General features: G+C 43.0%; 1 protein-coding gene across 1 annotated transcript; it reads left to right on the top strand.

The window, feature by feature from the left end:
- The first annotated feature begins 1,714 nt into the window (after window positions 1-1,714).
- On the top strand, window positions 1,715-19,653 carry LOC115145241 (fructose-bisphosphate aldolase A-like). Its single transcript, XM_065003163.1, has 9 exons — window positions 1,715-1,844; window positions 5,258-5,376; window positions 8,246-8,509; window positions 8,742-8,902; window positions 9,251-9,334; window positions 9,871-10,045; window positions 10,400-10,599; window positions 12,411-12,506; window positions 13,774-19,653. The coding sequence occupies exons 2-8, from the start codon at window positions 5,265-5,267 to the stop codon at window positions 12,504-12,506; spliced, it is 1,092 nt and encodes a 363-aa protein (XP_064859235.1). The 5' UTR covers window positions 1,715-1,844; window positions 5,258-5,264; the 3' UTR covers window positions 13,774-19,653.
- Window positions 19,654-22,689: the final 3,036 nt, after the last annotated feature.

Here is a 22,689-nt window from a genome sequence, read left to right as displayed (position 1 = left end):
TTGACCTCCTCCTTTTCCGCAGCAACCAGTGATCCGGGTCAACAGCATCAATGTAACAGTATAGCTTCTGTCCCTCTCCTCGCCCCTACCTGGGCTCGAACCAGGGACCCTCTGCACACATCGACAACTGACACCCACGAAGCATTGTTACCCATCGCGCCACAAAAGCCACGGAAGCCCTCAGAGCGAGTGATGTCACCGATTGAAACGCTATTGGTGTGCACCACCGCTAACTAGCTAGCCATTTCACATCGTTTACACGTGCATATATTTATTTTGTCCCCCTACACCAAACGCGATCACGATACACAGGTTAAAATATCAAAACAAACTCTGAACCAATGACGTTAATTTGGGGACAGGTCAAAAAGCATTAAACGTGTATGGCAATTTAGCTAGTTAGCTTGCACTTGCTAGCTAATTTGTCCTATTTAGCTAGCTTGCTGTTGCTAGCTAATTTGTCCTGGGATATAAACATTGAGTTGTTGTTTTACCTGAAATGCATAAGGTCCTCAACTCCGACAATTAATCCACACATAAAACGGCCAACTGAATCGTTTCTAGTCATCTTTCCTCCGTCCAGGCTTTTTCATCTTTGAACTTATATGGTGATTGGCATCTACACTTTTATAGTATTACCACGACGACCGGCAAAACAATTCATGTTTTAATCACCCACGTGGGTACAACCAATGAGGAGATGGCACGTGGGTACCTGCTTCTATAAACCAATGAGGAGATGGGAGAGGCAAGACTTGCAGCGTGAACTGTGTCAGAAATAGGAATGACTTCTATTTTAGCCCGTGGCAACGCAGACGCTCGTTGGCGGGCGCGAGCAGTGTGGGTGCAATAATTGAATAACATGGATTTCTACATTTATTTTGCGACGCTCGCGCACGTCTGGTCTGGTCAGCATGTTAGGCTGACATCAACATGGCCAAACCAAACCAGCACATCATATTCCACACAAGTAACATGGAGGGAGGGATGGGTGACATGGGTGAAGGAAGCAAAGGAGAGCAGAGTTAGAAACGAAATTCGAAAGAGGGAGACAATGGAGTAATGAATGGTGAAGATGATGATGCAACATTGATTATTCAGAGAGTTTAGAACAGGCTACAGTAAATCTATAATAGGACGCATTTTGAATAGCTTTGCTGCCAGTATTCTTCTGTACATCTTGTCATCATCATATTGTATTTATTGTATATAGTGGTTCTAGTAATTCAATTTAATTGATTATTATGACCAAGGTTTATTCTTATGCCATGTAAAACTATCATCGTCATGAACAGTCTCACGCCAAATCTGCAGCAACAGTTGATGTTGATAAAGTCTCTGAGGTTTCAATTGAATAGGTTTATTCATTCATAGCAGGTCTAGATTGAGGATAATTCCGCATCTATGGTGCAGTCGTGACTCACTGCGGCACCACTGCAATGCCTTTCTGCTGTATATAAGGGGCACGTATAGAGCATGCATTATGCACGTGAGATCCGTCACGTACATTATCACAAACCCTTCCACCCCATTATTCCCAAAACACGCCTTCTTTCTTTTCCGGTACTCAAAATGATGTGAGCCAACCACTGTCCCAGAAAAAAGCGTTTTCTCCGGACTATGGATAGAATGAAATGTCAATCTTTCATAGTGCATTTTGATTGGACAGTCTCTGTACGTGGTCTGAGGCAAGGCTCTCTTTTTCGTCACTGGCCTTCCCCTGTCACTTGACGTTTAACAATACTAGACATCCTCCTTCATTGCCTGATATTGCAACAGAACGCATCGCTTCCTCCTCAGACCCGTACAGCTTTTGCTCTATTATCTATCGCGCAGATAAACTGGTAAGTTTTTTTTCCATCAACTAATCCTTAGTTATGATAGATGATGTCATTTTCAGCAGACATTACTGTATTATTGTATTTATAAGCCTCAAGCTGAATATGTAATACATACGTACTTACGTATGTATGTATAAATATGATGTATGAATGATGTCGTATTTTATGTCTGTAGTTGTTCAAGTATTACAATAACGTGTGACTTCCTATCGGCAACTCCCAATGTATTACAAGGTCATACGGATGCAATGGCAAGGACAGACGCGGAAGTAACGCTTGCCACGAATTCACAGGGGATGTAACAACGCGCACATTATGTAAACTGTTCATAGCGCGCAAATAAATCCAGAAATATCGCACAAGCGTTCCCCAAATGACGATCAGAATATCGTGTACACGCCTACATCAACGGATGCCAAAAGCGAATCCCTCACGTACGCACGGCATGTGAAAAATCTATAGACCGCAACGCACTGGCTATAAGGGAAGATTTGGATGTATAATGTGATTTCAAACGAGTGTCATGTCGGTTTTCACGGTTGAAATGCTCGCCAGCATATTTGAGAGGCTTTTGTTTGAGAAATCATACGCTCTCCTCCGATGGCGCACATAGGCAGACCAAGGTTATATTGGAGTCTCATCGTGATAACTAGCCTGGGCAGCTGCTAGTGGGTTATATCTACTCTATCGTCTGGGGTAGGTAATACTAGTTCGTAGTAGGCTTATTTCACCTTTTTTTCGCCTTCTCGCCATTAAATTTTAGTTAAGAACGAAATTGAAGCCTTTGCAGCCATGTACTAACCGGTTGCAGGGTTGTGTATCACCGGAAGTGGCTTTATACAGGGGGTGGCCAAGGCTACTTCAGGGGGTCCATAGACCATGACAGAAAACGTGTGTGTAACCCTAACCTGGCATCTAAGGAGCATGAATGAATCCTATGATTTCTGATTAGAGGTAGAAGTGATCATTCACTTGACCCGGAGTTCTTCAATGTGGCAGATAGTGTGGTCCAAAAAGGTTATTTCACTAGAATTCTTTATCATACTATGAATAGTCAGTGTCTCTACCTCGGAACTGCAGCTCAATTTATTTCTCTCTCTCACACACACTATACTCACATACTGGAGAGACTTGGGTCACTCTGTTTTCATGAATATACAATCTGGGTCTGAACATCCAAAATATTTTCAGAAAATAAAGCTCAAGCACCAAAGAGATAAGATAGCATTTGTGTGTTAGATACATTGCAGTTTATTTACAAAACATTTAATTTACAAAAAAACACTGCAATTTGACGTGCCAGGTATCAAGCAGAAATGGACTTGAAAAATAAAAATAATTTGGGTGCAGGTTTTAATCATGACCAGAGGGACCGCCTAAGTACCAAATTATCCTAGGTAGATTTAAAACAGCATAATTCTGCAGTTCTGGTGAGAACTGGCAAAATGTTTCACAAACTCATCCATTTTGAGGGAGCGTGCCATTCTTGACTCAACACTGAGAATTCCCTGGTGACTTAACCTGTCATTAACCATTGTTGTCCTAAGGTGGGTTTTAATCAGTTTTAAAGCTGAGAAGCTTCTCTCAGAAGAAGCACTACTGACTGGTGTAACAACACACATCTTACAAAGTCTAAATAGCTCATGGAAGACCTGTATCAAGTAGAGGTCGACCTCTACTTGATACATCTAATACATTAAAATAACACGAGCCATTAGTGTATAATCAAAATAAAAATGCCACAGCCATCAAAATAAGAACACACATCAATCAACAACCAACATTTTAAAGTGAGGCTTAATCTGACAAAATCATCTATTACAAGCTGAAGCTTAACTTAAATTCTGAACTGGGCATGTGACTGACTGCCTGGTAGATGCTCTGACTTGGTGGTGGTAGACTGGGTCCTTGTGAAGTCTGACCACACAGACTCTGACTAGCCTCAGGTAAGGAGCTTCTCTGGGATCTGGTGGTGATGCAAGGGCTGGGGTCTGTTTGCACCTGATCTGCCTGTTTGTGCTTCTTTGAAAATAAGTCTGATATCTCTCCCTTTCTTTTCATGTTTAATTGACCCTATGCAAAAATAAGTCTACGTCTAAGCATCCAATTACCCACATTTTAGTCCAATCTCAACCTTAATTACAAATCCCCATGATCATAACTGTACCTTAAAATCAACTACCAGCCTAAGTTACCAGTCAGATCATGGCTAGCCCTACTCTGCAGTAAGTAACTTAGCTAGCTATAATTTCGTACACCTTTACGATAGCAATCAGGCTATCTGCAAATGGTGGTGATCTTTTAAGTAACGTTAACAGATTTATAATAACAATTGTTCATTTTGAGTTCAGGTACGAAAATCTGAGTTAATGGATTTCAAATTGCTGAATGTTAACTTGCTGAACACTGACAGATGTAGCCTACTAGTTAACCCACATGAGCTAAACATTCATATACTGTAACTTACTGCACTGTATATGCGTGTATTACTAGCACAGATGTAAACATAATGTTTAGCTAAATTGGGAACCGATCTCTCTTATCTGATTAACTGTCTGTTAATGGAGGCAAAGGTCTAACATTAACTTACACAGCGACTCAACTTTCGTAAACGTTGTTCAGGAAACCTAAACCTGATGCTAAACCTTAAAACTTACTTCAAATATGATGCTTTCGCCAATCGCGAAAAAAGCTTGTGGAGCTGTGGATATATTCTCTCTTCTTCTGTATGTTCTTCTTATTCTTATGTATCTCGCAACCAACGTTAATATTCACTCGTCCTCGATTTGAAAAAGTCCAAATAAATGCTTCTTTCAACAAGAGGTGAAATGAGATGTCAATCAGCATCAAACTGCCAGTAGCGAATTACATTTTGGGGTGGCCAATCAGATGTCAGGGGTGTCCAGTGCCACCCCGGACACCCCTCTGGCTCCGCATGTGATTACCGGCTATGCACGTCAAGCTCAGAAGATAGTGGAGATCTATAAAGCGCACTAGTGGCTGCCATGCTACATGATAACCGCTTGGAATAGACACTAAGCTAGCGAGGGCTGTCAAGAATGTCAGTATGGTTATGATTACCAATGTTAATCTATTTATTTAACATAATACACATAGGTAATTTAGTAGCATAGGCCCAGGCCTATACCTTATGATGCTGCTATGACAGTTGATTGAGTCAGTGGCAATAAACCGTCCATGCTACAAACACTGCATCTATAATCCTTTCAACAGAATGATTTATAACAATGATTTCTCTCCCTCCATGGCTCCCTCATTCATCCCCCTCTCTCCTTCACTTCCCCCTCAATCCCAACTCCCCTCTCGCTTTTGCACTCTCTCTCTCTCTCTCTCCTCTTTCTCCTCTCTCTCTCTCTCTCTCTCTCTCTCTCTCTCTCTCTCTCTCTCTCTCTCAGTAACACAATGCCTCACTCATTCCCATTCCTCTCTACGGAGCAGAAGAAGGAGCTCAGTGATATTGCTCAGAAGATCGTCGCTCCCGGCAAAGGAATCCTTGCTGCCGATGAGTCCACAGGTAGAGGACTGCCGATGAGTTCACACACATGGATCAGATCACCCTCTAAACACACTCATACATGGCATATCAAAGATATGGCGTGTAGAATGGCGCCGGAGGGGATGACTGACGTTTTACATGCTCCTAACCAACTGCTATTTTGTTAGTTTTTCCCCGTTGTTTGTAACTTATTTTGTACATAATGTTGCTGCTACCGTCTCTTAGGACCGAAAATAACTTCTGGACATCAGAACAGCGATTACTCAACTCGAACTGGAAGAGCCCAACGCGAAGGATATACTGCTGTCTCGGGAATGGGCCCAAATTTGCGTGAAGAAAAGATGGACGAAAAGGGAGTGCAGGTCGGGCTGCCATCTGAGAATTCGTAGGCGAGTCAGTAAACTCACACTGCCATCCGTTCTATTGGCCAACGTGCAATCATTGGAAAATAAAATGGATGACCTACGATCAAGATTATACTACCAACGACACATTAAAACTGTAATATCTTATGTTTCACCGAGTCGTGGCGACGACACGGATAATATAGAGCTGGCGGGATTTTCCATGCACCAGCAGGACAGAGAAGCTACGTCTGGTAAGATGAGGGGCGGGGTGTGTGTCTATTTGTCAATAACAGCTGGTGCGCGATGTCTAATATTAAAGAAGTCCCAAAGTATTGCTTGCCTGAGGTAGAGTACCTTATGATAAGCTGTAGACCACACTATCTACCAAGAGGGTTCTCATCTACATTATTCGCAGCCGTCTATTTACCACCACAAACCGATACAGGCACTAAGACCGCAATCAACCAGCTGTATAAGGCCATAAGCAAACAAGAAAATGCTTGTCCAGAAGCGGCACTCCTAGTGGCCGGGGACTTTAATGCAGGCAAACTTAAATTCATTTTACCTCATTTCTACCAGCATGTCACATGTACAACCCAGAAGAAATAAAACTATAGACCACCTTAACTCCACACACAGAGATACATACAAAGCTCTCTCCTGCCCTTCATTTGGAAAATCTGACCATAATTATATCCTCCTGATTCCTGCTTATAATCCCAAACTAAAGCAGGAAGTACCAGTGACTCACTCAATATGGAAGTGGTCAGATGACGCGGATGCTACGCTACATGACTGTTTTGCTAGCACAGACTGGAATATGTTCCGGGATTCATCAAATGGCATTGAGGAGTATACCACCTCGGTCATCGGCTTCATCAATAAGTGCTGCCGCTTTCAAGGAGCGGGACACTAATCCGGATGCTTATAAGAAATCCCGCTATGCCCTCAGACGAACCATCAAACAAGCAAAGCATCTACCGGATTAAGATTGAATCCTACTACACCGGCTCTGACGCTCGTCGGATGTGGAAGGGCTTTAAAACTATTATGGACTACAAAGAGAAACCCAGCCGCGAGCTGTCCATTGACGAGAGCCTACCAGATGAGCTAAATGTTGTTTTATGTTCGCTAAGAGGCAAGCAACACTGACGCATGCATGAGAGCATCAGCTGTTATGGACGACTGTGTGATACCGCTCTCGGTAGCTGATGTGAGCAAGACCTTTAAACAGGTTCATAATTCAACATTCATAAAGCCGCGGGGCCAGGCGGATTACCAGGACATGGACTCAAAGAATGCACAGACCAACTGGCAAGTGTCTTCACTGACATTTTCAACCTCTCCCTGACCAAATCTGTAATACGTACATGTTTCAAGCAGACCATCATAGTCCCTGTGCCCAAGGAAGCGAAGGTAACCTGCCTAAATGATTACCGCCCCGTAGCACACACATCAGTAGCCATGAAGTGTTTTGAAAGTCTGGTCATGGCGTACATCAACAGCATCCTCCCGGATACCTTAGACCCACTCCAATTCGCATACCGCCCCAACAGATCCACAGATTACATAATCTCAGCACCCTGGGACTAAACACCTCCCTCTGCAACTGGATCCTGAACTTCCTGACGGGCCGCCCACAGGTGGTAAGGGTAGGCAACAACACGTCTGCTACGCTGATCCTCAACACTGGGGGCCCTCAAGGGTGTGTGCTTAGTCCCCTCCAGTATTCCCTGTTCACCCACGACTGCGTGGCAGAACACGACTCCAACACCATCATTAAGTTTGCTGACGACACAAAACAGGTCACCAACAATGATGAGACAGCCTATAGGGAGGAGGTCAGAGACCTGGCAGTGTGGTGCCAGGACAACAACCTCTCCCTCAATGTGAGGAAGACAAAAGAGCTAATCGTGGACAACAGGAAAAGGTGGGCCGAACAGGAATTGCCCATAGATCTCCGAGACAGGACTGTGTCGCGGCACAGATCTGGGGAAGGGTGGAGATGAGAACCTTCCAGAAGGACAACCATCTCTGCAGCACTCCACCAATCAGGCCTTTATGATAGAGTGGCCAGACGGAAGCCACTCCTCAATATAAGGCACATAACAGCCCGCTTAGATTTTGCCGAAATGCACCTAAAGGATTCTCAAACTATGAGATACAAGATTCTCTGGTCTAATGAAACCAAGATTGCGTGCCTTTCCAAATAATGTCCAATCAATTGAATTTACCACCAGTGGACTCCAATCAAGTTGTAGAAACATCTCAAGGATGAGCAATGGAAACTGGATGCACCTGAGCTCAATTTCGAGTCTCATAGCAAAGGGTCTATATATGTAAATAAGGTATTTCTAAAAACCTGATTTGCTTTGTCATTGTGGAATATTGTGTGTAGTTTGATGATTTAAAAATATATATATATATTTTAGAAGAAGGCTGTAACGTAACAAAATGTGGAAAAGGGGAAGGGGTCTGAATATATAAATATTTTACATTTATATATATTAATATTTAACCCCATTCCAACCCACCTGTAGGCAGCGTGGCCAAGCGCTTCCAAAGCATCAACGCTGAGAACACTGAGGAGAACCGCCGTCTTTACCGCCAGCTCCTCTTCACGGCCGACCGCGTAGAGCCATGCATCGGCGGAGTCATCTTCTTCCATGAGACCCTGTACCAGAAGACAGACGACGGCAAGCTGTTCCCTCAGCTCATCAAGGAGAGAGACATGGTGGTGGGCATCAAGGTGGACAAAGGTGTCGTCCCCCTGGCCGGGACCAACGGAGAGACCACCACTCAGGGTGAGACGGTGGGCCGGGGCTAAGTAACCTTTGACCTCTAGTATTGAGCTCAACTTTGCTACGTATGCAGATTTTATTCAGGGGATGGTTTGAAGAGGGAAACTGGAACAAAGTGTCGAGTCATGTTTATTTCATAATGTTACACATATCCATCCCCTCTCTTTCCCTCCTCTCTCTCTCTGCCTGTCTGTCTCTCGCTCTCTCTGTATGTCTCTCTGTCTCTCTCCCTCAGGTCTGGATGGGCTGTACGAGCGGTGTGCCCAGTACAAAAAGGACGGAGCTGACTTTGCTAAGTGGCGTTGTGTGCTGAAGATCACTGACACCACCCCCTCAGAGCTAGCCATCAAGGAGAATGCCAACGTGCTGGCCCGCTACGCCAGTATCTGCCAGATGGTGAGACACACACACACACACACACATAAAGAGCAAGAAACATACATTGAACATGTGGGAACATATTGGCACACATAAAATTAGTTTGCACACACTTGGCCATTCCCCACTCAATCTCCACAATTGTATTATTTATATTATAAATGTTTCACATCTCTGCTTCAAAAAACAATATCACCACTATAATGACTTACCAAGGAGTTGTTATTTTAGCCATATTAGCTTGAGTGCCAAGTAGCCAAATCCGGTGCCATTGATATGCCGGGCACAGACACCCCTACCAATAAAGTTTTATTGTCTGTTCTGTAGTCATGACACTGGTTGCCATGCTTCTGTGCCCTTCCCTAGCATGGCATCGTGCCCATCGTGGAGCCCGAGATCCTGCCAGACGGAGACCATGACCTGAAGCGCTGCCAGTATGTTACTGAGAAGGTGAGGGATCGCACCGACTAACAGAAAAACAATGGCTACCTTCCAATGGCTATTCTAGCATGCCACTTAAAATGCATGTCTGCTTCCTTCTAAGTAGGCTGTGTTTACAAAGGCAGCCCAATTCGGATCTTTATCCAACAAATTGGTCTTTTGACCAATCACATCAGATCTTTTCACATTAGATCTTGTTCAGATCTGATCTGATTGGTCAAAAGACCAATTAGTGAAAAAAAGGTCAGAATTGGGCTGTCTGTGTAAATGCAACTTTAGTGTGCTAGTGTGGGTGTTGGAATACAGCGTACTTAGTTTAGGTAGGATAGGAACACTCATTAGATCAATCAGTCATTCAATCAATCAATTTCAACATCTCTAACTTTTTCTGTCTGTCTCATCCTATTTCTTCTATTTCCTTTCTTTGTCTCTTTCTCTCTCTGTCTCCTTGTCTCTCTCTGTCTCCTTGTCTCTCTCTCTCTCTCTCTGTCCCCTGTCTTTCCCTCTTTCACTTTCTCTTTCTCTCTCCCCCTCCTCGCACCCAGGTTCTGGCTGCAGTGTATAAGGCTTTGTCTGACCACCATGTATACCTGGAGGGCACCCTGCTGAAGCCCAACATGGTCACCCCAGGACACTCCTGCTCCCAAAAGTACAGCAACCAGGAGATAGCCATGGCAACTGTCACCGCCCTGCGCCGCACCGTGCCCCCGGCTGTGCCTGGTGAGAAGGAGAAATGTATAGAAATATGGACACACACATGCATGCACGTGTAGCACACTTACTCCTCAGCTAGCTTTTGAGGGGTGCAACCCGTAAAGATGCTTGAGGGAGGATGCTCACGTGTGTTTGTGTAGCAGAGGTCCTGGTTTCGAGCCAGGTATGTGCCGAATCGGGAGGAAGTGGTACTCACTAAGCAAGCAGCATGACGTCCTTTACACACGCACACACGCACTCACTCAATCCACTTTCCACACACATGCACACACACACAACCCTCCTCCCCAACACACATCCACTCCCCCTCTCTTATCTTACCCTTCCTTTCCCTGTCTCCCTGCCTCCATCCTTCCCCAGGCATCACCTTCCTGTCTGGCGGCCAGTCTGAGGAGGAGGCCTCCATCAACCTGAATGCCATGAACCAGTGTCCCCTTCACCGGCCCTGGGCCATCACCTTCTCCTACGGCCGCGCCCTGCAGGCCTCTGCCCTCAAGGCCTGGGGAGGCAAGCCAGAGAACGGCAAGGCCTGCCAGGAGGAGTTCATCAAGAGAGCCCTGGTATGACCCACACAGAGAGAAGAACATGAGGGAGGGAGGGAGATACGATGGGTGGCATTGAGACCTGGGTTCAAATAGTAGTATTTGTTTTCTTTCAAATACATTGATTGAGCGTTTCATTGAGCCTGCCTGCCGTGAGTGCCCGGGGTTTGTACTTTCGGAATTATTACATTTGTTCCATTGCACCAGGCTATCAAAGTGTTCCTAGATTCACTTTTAACCATGATAACTCCCAATATATCAAGTGACCCTAATGCAGCACAGCTGTCAACATTCTCAGAGTCAGGTGAAGGCATTTATATAGTAAGCCTGATGATACCTTGTGCATAGTTCAACAGTTCAACAGTAGCAGTGAATACAAACTGAAATACATGGGCATTACGTCACAAGCTTCTTATAATTATTGCGACCCTATGTGATAACAAACTACAGCAGGGCTATTCAACTAGCAGCCGGTTTATACTTTTATAATGAGCCTTTGATCAATTATTTTAATGTTTTTTTAAGGAGTGGGGCATTCCCACTCCTTGTGTATTTTTCTTTATTGGGGTTAGAGACAGTGAGAGAAAGACAGGAAATATTGTAAAGAGGTTTGTGCCACAAAGGTGTGGGCCAACGCAGTAAATATGTGGCCCTAACCGCTAGACCACCTCAGGCCACCCCTTTGATAAATTCTGAACATTAATTTAAAACATCCAAAAGAATATATGATGTTTAGTGCCAAAATGAGCCCTCTGTCGATATTCTCCAGTAGGAGAATCTGTTTTCCTGTAGTCCCACCCAGTAAGTGCTGTCAATTAATATCCCCCAACATATAGCCAATCAGAGCTGGCAGTGCCACCGCACGAACATCGCTTGTTACGTAGTCATCATGATCTACTTTTACATAATGATGTTAGGTGGCTAAGCAAGGGTAATGCTCTCAAGAGAGTATGTGAGCTTAGGTAGGAGAGAGTTTCTTTTTTCCGCGATTGCCGCCACAAGAAAGCCAACCCAAATCTAGCAAAAATACTTGATAGGCGGTTCGTAGCAAAGGTTTGTTTTTTGAGTGATCTGCAATCACTTGAATGGACTTAATTTGGTACTACAAGGGAGGGATAAAACAGTTAATGACATGATTCTGATTTGAGTCCAAACAAAATGCTCCATTTCCCTACTGTGTTCAAATTGAGCAGAATGTCATCTGCCGGGTAGCAAGAGCATGCAGCTCAAACAACTGGTTGTCCCATGAAGCAGCTTACAGGAGAACAACAGCGGTAGAGTAGTTAAATTTAAACTCGTTTTTCATCATTCATAAAAAGAATGCATCACTGATTCGTATTTCCTGCTACTTTCTGAAGAAGTAACCCCTTTTTTTGTAACGCCTGCTTGTGTGCGCCCGTGTGTTGTGTAGCCAGTTAGAATGTCAAAATAGTGATTTTTAAGGCTTTTCCCAAACAACTTCCCAATTAAATGTTGACTCCAAAGTAGGCCTACCTGACAGAATGATATCATGATGGTTTGTAGCCTATAAATCTGGTGGTCATTTGTTTTTGCAAACTCTGGACTACAGTCTGGACAGCCCTGGACTACAGTCTTTAGGATAAGGTGAAAGGTCCTAGACAGTACTACATACACCATATAATCCTAATAAAGTAATGCCATGTGGTGTGTACCGAATGTTCCTATAACAATGAGATAGCAAGAGCAAGTGGAGCTAAGGCTCCATGTGTGGGGAGACAGAGGGTCTGTACTAATCGTTGCCTTTTATCCCTTGCGCTTTCTCTCTCACACCATCTTTTTCTCCATCTTACTTTCTTCTCTCTCTACAGAACAACAGCAAGGCCTGTCAGGGCAAGTATGTTTCCTCCGGAGACAAGGGCGCCGCCGGCGGAGAATCCCTCTATGTGGCCAACCACGCCTATTAAGTATGGACCCACCCCTTTCAATATCAAACCTGACCCACACTATCCACTCAGCTGATACAGTTCTGTCCCGACCCCGCCCCCTTCGTTGGCCTATTCCTGTTACTCTTTTCTTCCCAAAACTCTTCCCCTCTTCCACTTTTTTTTTTGTTGCTTTGGGATTGTGATGTCACTGTTATGTCATTGTGTAGTTCAGGAAAGTTGTGTGTTTTGTCACTTTTTTTTATTTTAGCACTCAAACATCTCCCCCGAGAGAAGAATCTGTGATCCTCTGCCCATAGTCATTCCCCATTCACTGCTGAGCTTGAGAGTTCCAGCTCTTTGTCCCCACCCCCCCACTGCTTACATGCTCCTCCTCCCCAGACTGCCCCTCCTGATTCAGTGTTGTCATCTTGATGATTCCTAAGTACATGTGCCTTCTTCTCTCGACTGAAAAAAACACTAGAGGAAGACCTTTTAGAGTATATTATTAATGTTTGATATTCTATACACTGGAAATAGAAATAAAGAATCATATTCACTAAATGCACTTTTGTGATATCCTGTTTTGGGTTCGGGCAGACTGCCTGCTCTAAAGAGACTGCTAGGTGGGGGTGTAACTACTATTATATGTGACAGCAGGGTCAGAACATGCTTGTGGATTCACAGCATGACATGCTGTAGCCATAAAAACATGAAAAAGAACGATGCACATTCGTCTAAGGAATACATTAATATTGTAGATGCCAACTGACCGGCAATGAATGACACATTTGAACAGTCACAAAATAGCAGCCTCACACTGACAGCAGTTAAAACAACAGACTCACACACAGGTTGATTCTTTCAGAGTTGACTCAATAATTATTGCAGTATGAATAGTCACAGTCAAGAAGTCACACTCACAATCAGTACCAATATGCTGCCTTTAAAAGGACATTGATGCATGATTTAAAGGGATAGTTCACCTAAATTCCAAAATTACATATTGGTTTCCTTACCGTGTAATCAGTCTATGAACATGGTATGACAGCGATCATGTGTTGGTTTTGTTAACCTGGCACTGTAAATCCAAGTCAATAGTCCCAATATCAATTTGTAAGTCGCTCTGGATAAGAGCGTCTGCTAAATGACTTAAATGTAAATGTAAATGTAAAATGCTACAAAGTCTGTAGCATTCCATTGCACATTCATTACCTGTAATACATCTCTGCACTTAGCAAAAGAGTGCCATCTACATTGAACACATGGTTTACATTTGTTTGATTCCATTCCATTTGCTCTGTTCCAGCCATTATTATGAGCCGTCCTCCCATCAGCAACCTCCTGTGATGCCCAAGAACCAGAGGTGTGGACTCTAGTCTTATGACTTGGACTCGAGTCAGACTCGAGTCACAAATATGACTCGACTTTGACTTTAACACCAATGACTCGTGACATGACTTGGACTTGAGCCTTATGACTCGGCCTGACTTGATACCCTCCCCAAGCCCAAATATTAAAAATGATGCTATTAAAAAAGTGTGCAGCGCATCAACTCTTCATTTAACGGATTACATTTTGAACCGGACAGCAGCCAATCAAATTGTACCAGCTGAGAAAAAAAGTGTGCGTGGCAGTGCAGAGGAATGTCGACGGGTGAATTCAGATGGAGCCCTTGGAAAGATGATACCCCAAATTATTATTTTAGGATATAAAGACGACGCTGTATCAACAAAAAACTGATTGCAACTTGCAAAACATGCGGGAAGAAAACTACAGACGGAGGCGTAACAATTTTCAACTTTGTTCGACATTTGAAGCTGCACAAAGAACGGTAAGTCGTGGCAAATATAGCAGACAGCTACATATTTTATTACTTTACTGGTGTATCGTGTAGGCTAACGTAACATTAAATCAATGAGCCTTCACATAGTCAATCAGTGCGGGAACGTGATCATTGCACCCAAGATTGAGCTACAACTGGCTAGGCAGTTGGTAGCCTAAATCCTGCCGGATGTTACTGCTGTTCCTAAAACCATTGACATACATTAGCCTACTGTAACAACACAGAGAGAGTGTGTGTGTTAAGGTTGGGAGATTGTGTACAAGCCTACATCGCCCAATTGCGCCCTATAGCGATCTTCGATCACTGTTGGGAGGGGTCTTTCTCATGGCTACCCATGTATTTCCATGGAAATATAATGTTAATAGAACATCAATAAAATGTATTTATAAAGCCCTTTTTACATCAGCCGATGTCACAAAGTGCTATACAGAAACTCAGGCTAAAACCCCAAACAGCAAGCAATGCAGATGTAGAAGCAAGGTGGCTAGGAAAAACTCTGTAGAACGGCAGGAACCTAGAAAGAAACCTAGAGAGGAACCAGGCTCTGAGGGGTGGCCTGATTCTGTTCTCTTCTGGCTGTGCCGGGTGGAGATTATAACAGTACATGGCCAAGATGTTCAAACGTTTATAGAACATTCAACGTTCAACTGCACATGGGGACAAAGATCGTACTTTTTGGAGAAATGTCCTCTGGTCTGATGAAACAGAAATTGAACTGCTTGGCCATAATGACCATCGTTATGTTTGGAGGAAAAAGGGGGACGCTTGCAAGCCAAAGAACACTGTCCCAACCGTGAAGCACGGTGATGGCAGCATAATGTTGTGGGCATCATGAGGAAGGGAAATTATGTGGATATATTGAAGCAACATCTCAAGACATCAGTCAGGAAGTTAAAGCTTGGTCACAAATGGGTCTTCCAAATGGACAATGACCCCAAGCATACTTCCAAAGTTGTGGCAAAATGGCGTAAGGACAACAAAATCAAGGTATTGGAGTGGCCATCACAAAGCCCTGACCTCAATCCTGTAGAACATTTGTGGGCAGAACTGAAAAATTGTGTGCGAGCAAGGAGGCCTAAAAAACCTGACTCAGTTACACCAGTTCTGTCAGGAGGAATGGGCCAAAATTCACCCAACTTATTGTGGAAAGCTTGTGGATGGCTACCCGAAATGTTTGACCCAAGTTAAACAGTCATCATTTTGAATCAAGTCGACAATCTAGCGGAAAGTTTGTCTTCTGGATGATAGCGGAGTAAACAGGCCGTGGCTCTGGTGGTTGATGTCCTTGATGATCTTTTTGGCCTTCCTGTGAAATCGGGTGCTGTAGGTGTCCTGCAGGGAAGGCAGTGTGCCCTCGGTGATGCGTTGGGCAGACCGTACCACCCTCTAGATAGCCCTGTTGTTGCGGGCGGTGCTATTGTCGTATCAGGTGGTGATACAGCCCGACGGGATGCTCTTAATTGTGCATCTGTAAAAGTTTGTGATGGTTTTAGGTGACAAGCCAAATTTCTTCAGCCTCCTGAGGTTGAAGAGGTGAAATTGTGCCTTCTACGCCACAATGTCTGTGTGAATGGACCATTTCAGATTGTCAGTGATGTGTACGCCGAGGAACTTGAAGGTTTCCACCTTTCTCCACTGCGGTCCCATCGATGTGGGTAGGGGTGTGCTCTTTCTGCTGTTTCCTGAAGTCCACGATCAGCTCCTTCGTTTTGTTGACGTTGAAGGACAGGTTATTTTCCTGGTACCACTCCAAGAAGGCCCTCACCTCCTCCCTGTAGGCTGTCTCATCATTGTTGGTAATATAGCCTGTTTAACTGTTGCGTCACCTGCATACTTGATGATTGAGTTGGAGCCATGCTGTCATGGCTCCAGCCTACTGTTCTGACTTGGTGGTGAACATGTAGCCTATAGCCTACTTTAGAGAAATGTCATCATCGAATATTGTTAGAGCTTTCATTGTTCCCTTACAGTGCATTCGGAAAGTATTCAGACCCCTTGACTTTCTCCACATTTTGTTACATTACAGCCTTATTCTAGGACGGATTCAATAGTTTTTTCTTCTTCTCATCAATCAATACACAATACCCCATAATGACAAAACAAAAACAGGTTTATGAAATTTTAGCAAAAAACAAAATGACTGAAATTTCACATTTACATAAGTATTTAGACCCTTTACTCAGTACTTTGTTGAAGCATGTTTGGCAGCAATTACAACCTAGAATATTCTTCGGTATGACGCTACATGCTTGGGATGCCTGTATTTGTAGATTTCTCCCATACTTCTCTGCAGATCCTCTCTAGGTCTGTCAGGTTGGATTTTAAGCGTCACTCTACAGCTATTTCCAGGTCTCTCCAGAGATATTAGATTGGGTTCAAGTCCGGACTCTGGCTGGACCACTCAAGGACATTCAGAGACTTGTCCCGAAGCCACTCTTGCATTGTTTTGGCTCTTTGCTCAGGGTCTGTTGGAAGGTGAACCTTCACCCCCGTTTGAGGTCATGAGCACTCTGAAGCAGGTTTTCATCAAGGAGCTCTCTGTACTTTGCTCTGTTCATCTTTCCCTCTGTCCTGACTAGTCTCCCAGTCCATGCCGCTGAAAAACATCCCCATAAGCATGATGCTGCCACCACAATGCTTCACCGTAGGGATGGTGCCTGGTTTCCTCCAGACGTGACGCTTGGCATTCAGACCAAAGAGTTCAATCTTGGATTCATCAGACCAGAGAATCTTGTTCTTGGTGTTTGCCTTTTGGCAAACACCAATTGGGCTGTTATGTGCCTTTTACTGAGGAGTGGCTTCCGTCTGGCCACTCTACCATAAAGGCCTGATTGGTTGAGTGCTGCAGAGATGGTTGTCTTTCTGGAAGGTTCTCCCATCTCCACAGAGGAACTCTGAGCTCTGTCAGCGTCACCATCGGGTTCTTGGTCACTTCCCTGACCCAGGCCCTTGTCCCCCGACTGCTCAGTTTGGCCAGGCGGCCAGCTCTAGGAAGAATCTTGGTGGTTCCAAACTTCTTCCATTTAAGAATAATGGAGGTCACTGTGTTCTTGTGGACCTCCAATGCTGCAGACATTATTTGGTACCCTTCCCCAGTTCTGTACCTCGACACAATCCTGTCTCGGAGCTCTACGGATAATTCCTTCGACCTCATGGCTTGGTTCTTGGTTCAAATCATGTCCAATCAAATTAATTTACCACAGGTGGACTCCAATCAAGTTGTAGAAACATCTCGAGGATGATCAATGAAAACAGGACGAACCTGAGATCAATTTTGAGTCTCAAAACAAAGGGTCTGAATATTTATGTAAATAAGGTATTTTGTTTTATGTTTTTTGTTTCACAAAACAAATCTAAAAACCTTTTTTTGCTTTGTTATTATGGGGTACTGTGTGTAGATTGATGAGGCAAAAAAAATCATCATTTTTTAAATAAGGCTGTAACGTAACAAAATGTGGAATACTTTCTGGATGCATTGTATATATGCCCCCTTTATTTATCCTACAGTTTTGACTTGGTCTACAGGGAGAATACTGTAAGAACGGCCCAAGTTCTGAATTCTGTTGCTGTACATTTCAAAAGTGCTGAACAAATAGTTATATTGACTACATCCGTCCTAGCTCGCTCATTAATGTTTTCATTTAAATTATGCATTGCCTCTTATTATGCCATATTTGTACGTCTCAATAAAAAACACATTTGTTTAATAAACAAGTCAGCCATATCAGCCATGCAGTAGATGAGGACGAATGAACTGTTTCGCTTACAAACAAGGGTCCGCTGATAGCCAGGTGTGACAGTGATAAGGTGTTGGGACTGCTATATGTAGGCCCTAACAGTTTGTGGACACCGTTTGTCACCGTTATAGTCCAATTAATGTATAGTTTAGTGTCGTGTTGTGTTGTGTAGTGGCTTTGATGGCATGCATCTAAAAAACGTTTTTTTTGAGTGTGCCCAACCAAGATTTAACGTGTTATAATATTGTTCAGGTTAACTCAGAAAGGTGTTCTATAACCTAATCTTGATACCGTGGGGATGTGATGGGGCGGATTTTGCATATCTAGCTTTCCCAGTGTCAGGTTTGTAGGAAAAGAGTTTACCATTGTAGAGCAGCTGTGTGTGTTTTGTTTGTATGTTTGTTTAGGTGTATCGTTTAACTACTCTCAGGTTCTTATGTGAGTGGGCTTCAGGGATGGGGGTCTAGCGACCAGAGTAGGGGATGGATTTGATCTCCGATTTCATGCACAAGATAATTTTTTAATGTATCACTACAGCTAACAAGTTGGAATGTTAATGGGGTAAATGGCCAAAATAAACGAGTGGTTTGCTTAGATGACTTTTGTAGACATAACATCGATGTTATATTTATTCAAGCGTCCCACCTAAAAGAATCTCATGCCCAAAGATTTGGAAACAGACATTATTATGTTGCAGCGTCATCCTCTGTAGATTCCAAAACTCGCGCCTCCCTCGTCAGAAGACATAGATTAACACGGACTGTAAAAATATGGTAGTGATGACGATAGGATATCATATATCAAAACTGTAATCTCAGGTAAGTAAATTGCTTTCATATCAGTATATGCGCCAACATAGTATGATCCTACATTTTATTAGAATCTAATGGACTTGCTGGCAAATATTACAGATTTTTCTCTGATCAAATGATTGCCGTTTTACCGTCTTTGAACCGCTCTGGCTACCAATCTCAAACAGCTCCCACACCTGTGTCAGTGGTATTTAACAACCTGGTCAAGGATTTTAATCTCACTGATATCTTCCGATTTGTCAATCCTACATCTAGACAATTTCATTTTTACTCTGCTAGACATAAATTCTACTCCAGAATAGATTATATTCTAGCTTCTGCATATGCAGATATTCATAATGCAACAATATGCCCACGTCCATTTCGGATCATAGTTTCAATATAATATTATTAAAGAACAATCAATTTTGTACTTTATTTGAAAAATAACTTGATGTTTATCTAACACAGAATGTTTGGTCTGTTGAAAATATCCTATGGATGTCACGACTTCTGCCGAAGTCGATGCCTCTCCTTGTTCGGGCGGTGCTCGGCGGTCTTTTAGCCATCGCCGATCCATTTTTCATTTGTCTTGTCTTGTTTTCCCACACACCTGGTTCTCATTTCCCTCAACATGTGTTGTGTATTTAACCCTCTGTTTCCCCCATGTCTTTGTGTGGTATTGTTTATTCTGTTTCACGTTATGCGCACGGTAGTCTGTTGCGCTGGGTTATGTTAACCCGTATTGTTATTTCGTGTTCACTTTGCCGTGTGCTTTTGGTTCGCCTAAATAAAAAGCTCCGTTGGCTACCCAATATCTGCTCTCCTGCACCTGACTCTCTTACAGCCATTTACGCATACCTGACAATGGAACTCTATAACGGAATTTATTAGGAACTTCTCAGTGTCATTTACATTTCACCTTAATAAAACCAGAATGAAAACAATTAACAAACTAGAAACATATTTGGATAATCAGGAACGAGAACAACAAAACTCTTACTCTGATGACAAAAAGAAAAGGATAGATGTAGTCAAGTTAGAACTTCATTCTTTGTTCAGACATAGGGCAGAATTCTTAATTCATCGAACCAGACAGAACTATTATTTTAATGGAGCTAAACCTAGTTATCTTTTCGCAATGAGACTCAGAAACAGGGAGATATGCTCTAATATTTCAGCTATTAAAGCACATAAATGATTGTTAACTAATCCTTTGCTAATCAATGCGGTTTGGTTCTTTTTACTCTACTCTATGTAAATCTGATATTACTTTGGATAAATATGCCTCAGCTGAATTTGTCCTTACCTTTCCAATGAAGAATCACAATCCCTCGGGAAACCCATTTCAATGGACAAACTTAAAGAGGCACTAACAAAGATGAAAAAAGGTATATCCTCTGGTTTGGATGGGATTCCCCCAGATTTCTACCTTCCCTTTTGGGATAAATTAGGCCAATTTTTACATAATATGATTTGGACTTCTGTTGAAAAGGAATCGTTTCATAATAATGTAAACTCTGCAACGATTGCGGTACGTCCGAAGTCCAATAAAGATCACACTCTAACTGGTAACTGTAGACCTTTGTCATTGTTGTGCTCTGAGGTTAAATTGTATGCTAAAGTTCTCTTAGCCCGTTTAGAATCTTATATGACTACACTAGTGCATCACGACCAGACAGGGTTTATTAACCCTTATGTGGTGTTCATGGTTTTGTTATTCACCAAATGTTTGTGGGACAGATGGACCCACAACATTATTGGGTTGTTAAAACAATACAGCCATAACAATTTACGTGAAAATACATGATACTTAGATGTTGACTTATATCAATTACAAGCAATATAGATAGGATACATGGTTAATATTTGCCATTTACCTCTGCTTGATCACATTGCTTGTAATCGTAAACAAAACTCACTTATAATCAAGACATGGGTGGACAAACATCGCAGTGATTCCTCCTGTTGCTACCGGCTGCAATCTAGTTCAGGAATTTTACTAACACCTCACTCACTCACTCACTCACTCACATAGGTAGTTACAACAGGCCAAGGTAGGAGAGTCAGACACACACACATGCAACACACACACACTTACTTCCGGTTTTGGAGTTGTTGGTTCTGTGGGTCGGGCGGAAGGGGGACCAGCATCCTCCTCCCAATGACTGCAGAAGCTGGGGTCCTTGGGATATGTTTCCTCCTCTGGATTTGAGGTCTTACCAATGTCTGATGTTCCTGGCCACAGATTCTCCCATCCCTATTCCACATTTTTGCCTTTCTTTGGCACATAGGATACTAGGGACCTGTCGGCCGTGAACACAAACTTAGAGGAATTGATAGGCCTGTTCCGTGTATTCAACAGCTGAGGTGGGAACTTGTTAGTGGAATTGAATTCCTATATGTTTATTAACCAATTCAAGTAATAACTCTGCCCATTCCTAAGAATTTGTAAAATACTTAGTTGCATAAAATGGACAGAGACCAGTCTCAAATTCAATCAATAGCGTTTATTCTCGAGAGTACTGAACATGGTACAATTTACAACAGGTTATAAACTAAAAATAACGTCATAGGTTTTAAACCGTCCCTCCTCCACTCCGATACAACGGCAGTATAGTTCACAAGCCTTCCCACATCGTCCACCACCGGTTTAGATAATTTACTACCAGCCCAAGGTCTTTCTTCTCCCTGTGTAGATAAGCATTCTAGCCAGTCTGACGACAAGTTAATTCGTTTTTTTTTTTACCAAGGAACAGACAGTCTTTGTTCAAATTCTTGATTATAATTACACACATTATATTCAGTTCTAGGATTATAATAAGATTCATACATCCATACCGTAACATAATAGTATTCTGTTTAGTCATAGTCCTGATTGAAATGTATACATGATTTAGTCATTATTGATAAAAATCCCTTAACAGAACTTTTTTGTACTGTTCCTACCATCATCAGCTTCCTCTTAAGGAGCTCCTGTCCCAGCTTGTGCAAAGTAAAAAAGTGATAGTATGTGATGTTGTGGCCACATCCAGGACATCCTGGATCCCTTGGTTCTTTTCAGGGGTGCCTCCATCTGGCTTCCCCGTATACACTTGCAAGTTCCACGCGTATGTTGAAGTAGCATCACAGGCAGCCCAGATCTTGATTCCATATTTTGCGGATTTAGACAATATGTACTGCCTGAAAGGGCAGCGGTCCCTATATGGCATAAGCTGCTCATCAACAGTAACGTTGGGCCCAGGGTTGTAAAACAAGGGAAGGCGGTCCACCCACTTGTCTCACATTGACCTGATTACAGCTGGCTTGTCTGTCTGCCACAGAGCTGGTCCGGTGTCTTGGTTATCGAAACGGATAATCCTGGAAATAATGTGGAAGTTTTCCAGAGACGTTGCACGGAAAAGTTCTCTGCCCTTTTCTGCATCCCACAGGGATTCCCCATTGGATCTGAAAACACCAGCAAGGATAAGAACCCCAAAGTATTCATGTAAATGGATTTGGTCCATCTCCTTCCAAAAACACGCCTTCCCTCCAAATTAGTGCAGTCCAGTATCAGACTCCGAATTGACAGAGAAATTATCCTCATATTCAGAAAATTCTTCATCTTCCAAAGTGCAAGATGCTCCTTCCACACTAGCTTCTCTCTCTGCAAAAATTATTTCTAAGGCCCTCTGAGCAGAGATTATTTTTGCCATACTGATTGATTGTGGTAAGGAGCCACACATGCAAAGCTATTTATTTGTTGTTTCCCTCCCCAAATTTGCACCTGGCTGCGGTAGAGTTTCGGAAAATACTGCGTTTAATTAAAATAAATAAATAATGTATTGTAATAACAATGTGGAGGTTCCTGC

Source organism: Oncorhynchus nerka, linkage group LG17 (genome assembly GCF_034236695.1).
Source record: "Oncorhynchus nerka isolate Pitt River linkage group LG17, Oner_Uvic_2.0, whole genome shotgun sequence".
NCBI lineage: Eukaryota > Metazoa > Chordata > Actinopteri > Salmoniformes > Salmonidae > Oncorhynchus > Oncorhynchus nerka.
This window is presented reverse-complemented; position numbering and strand designations above follow the sequence as displayed.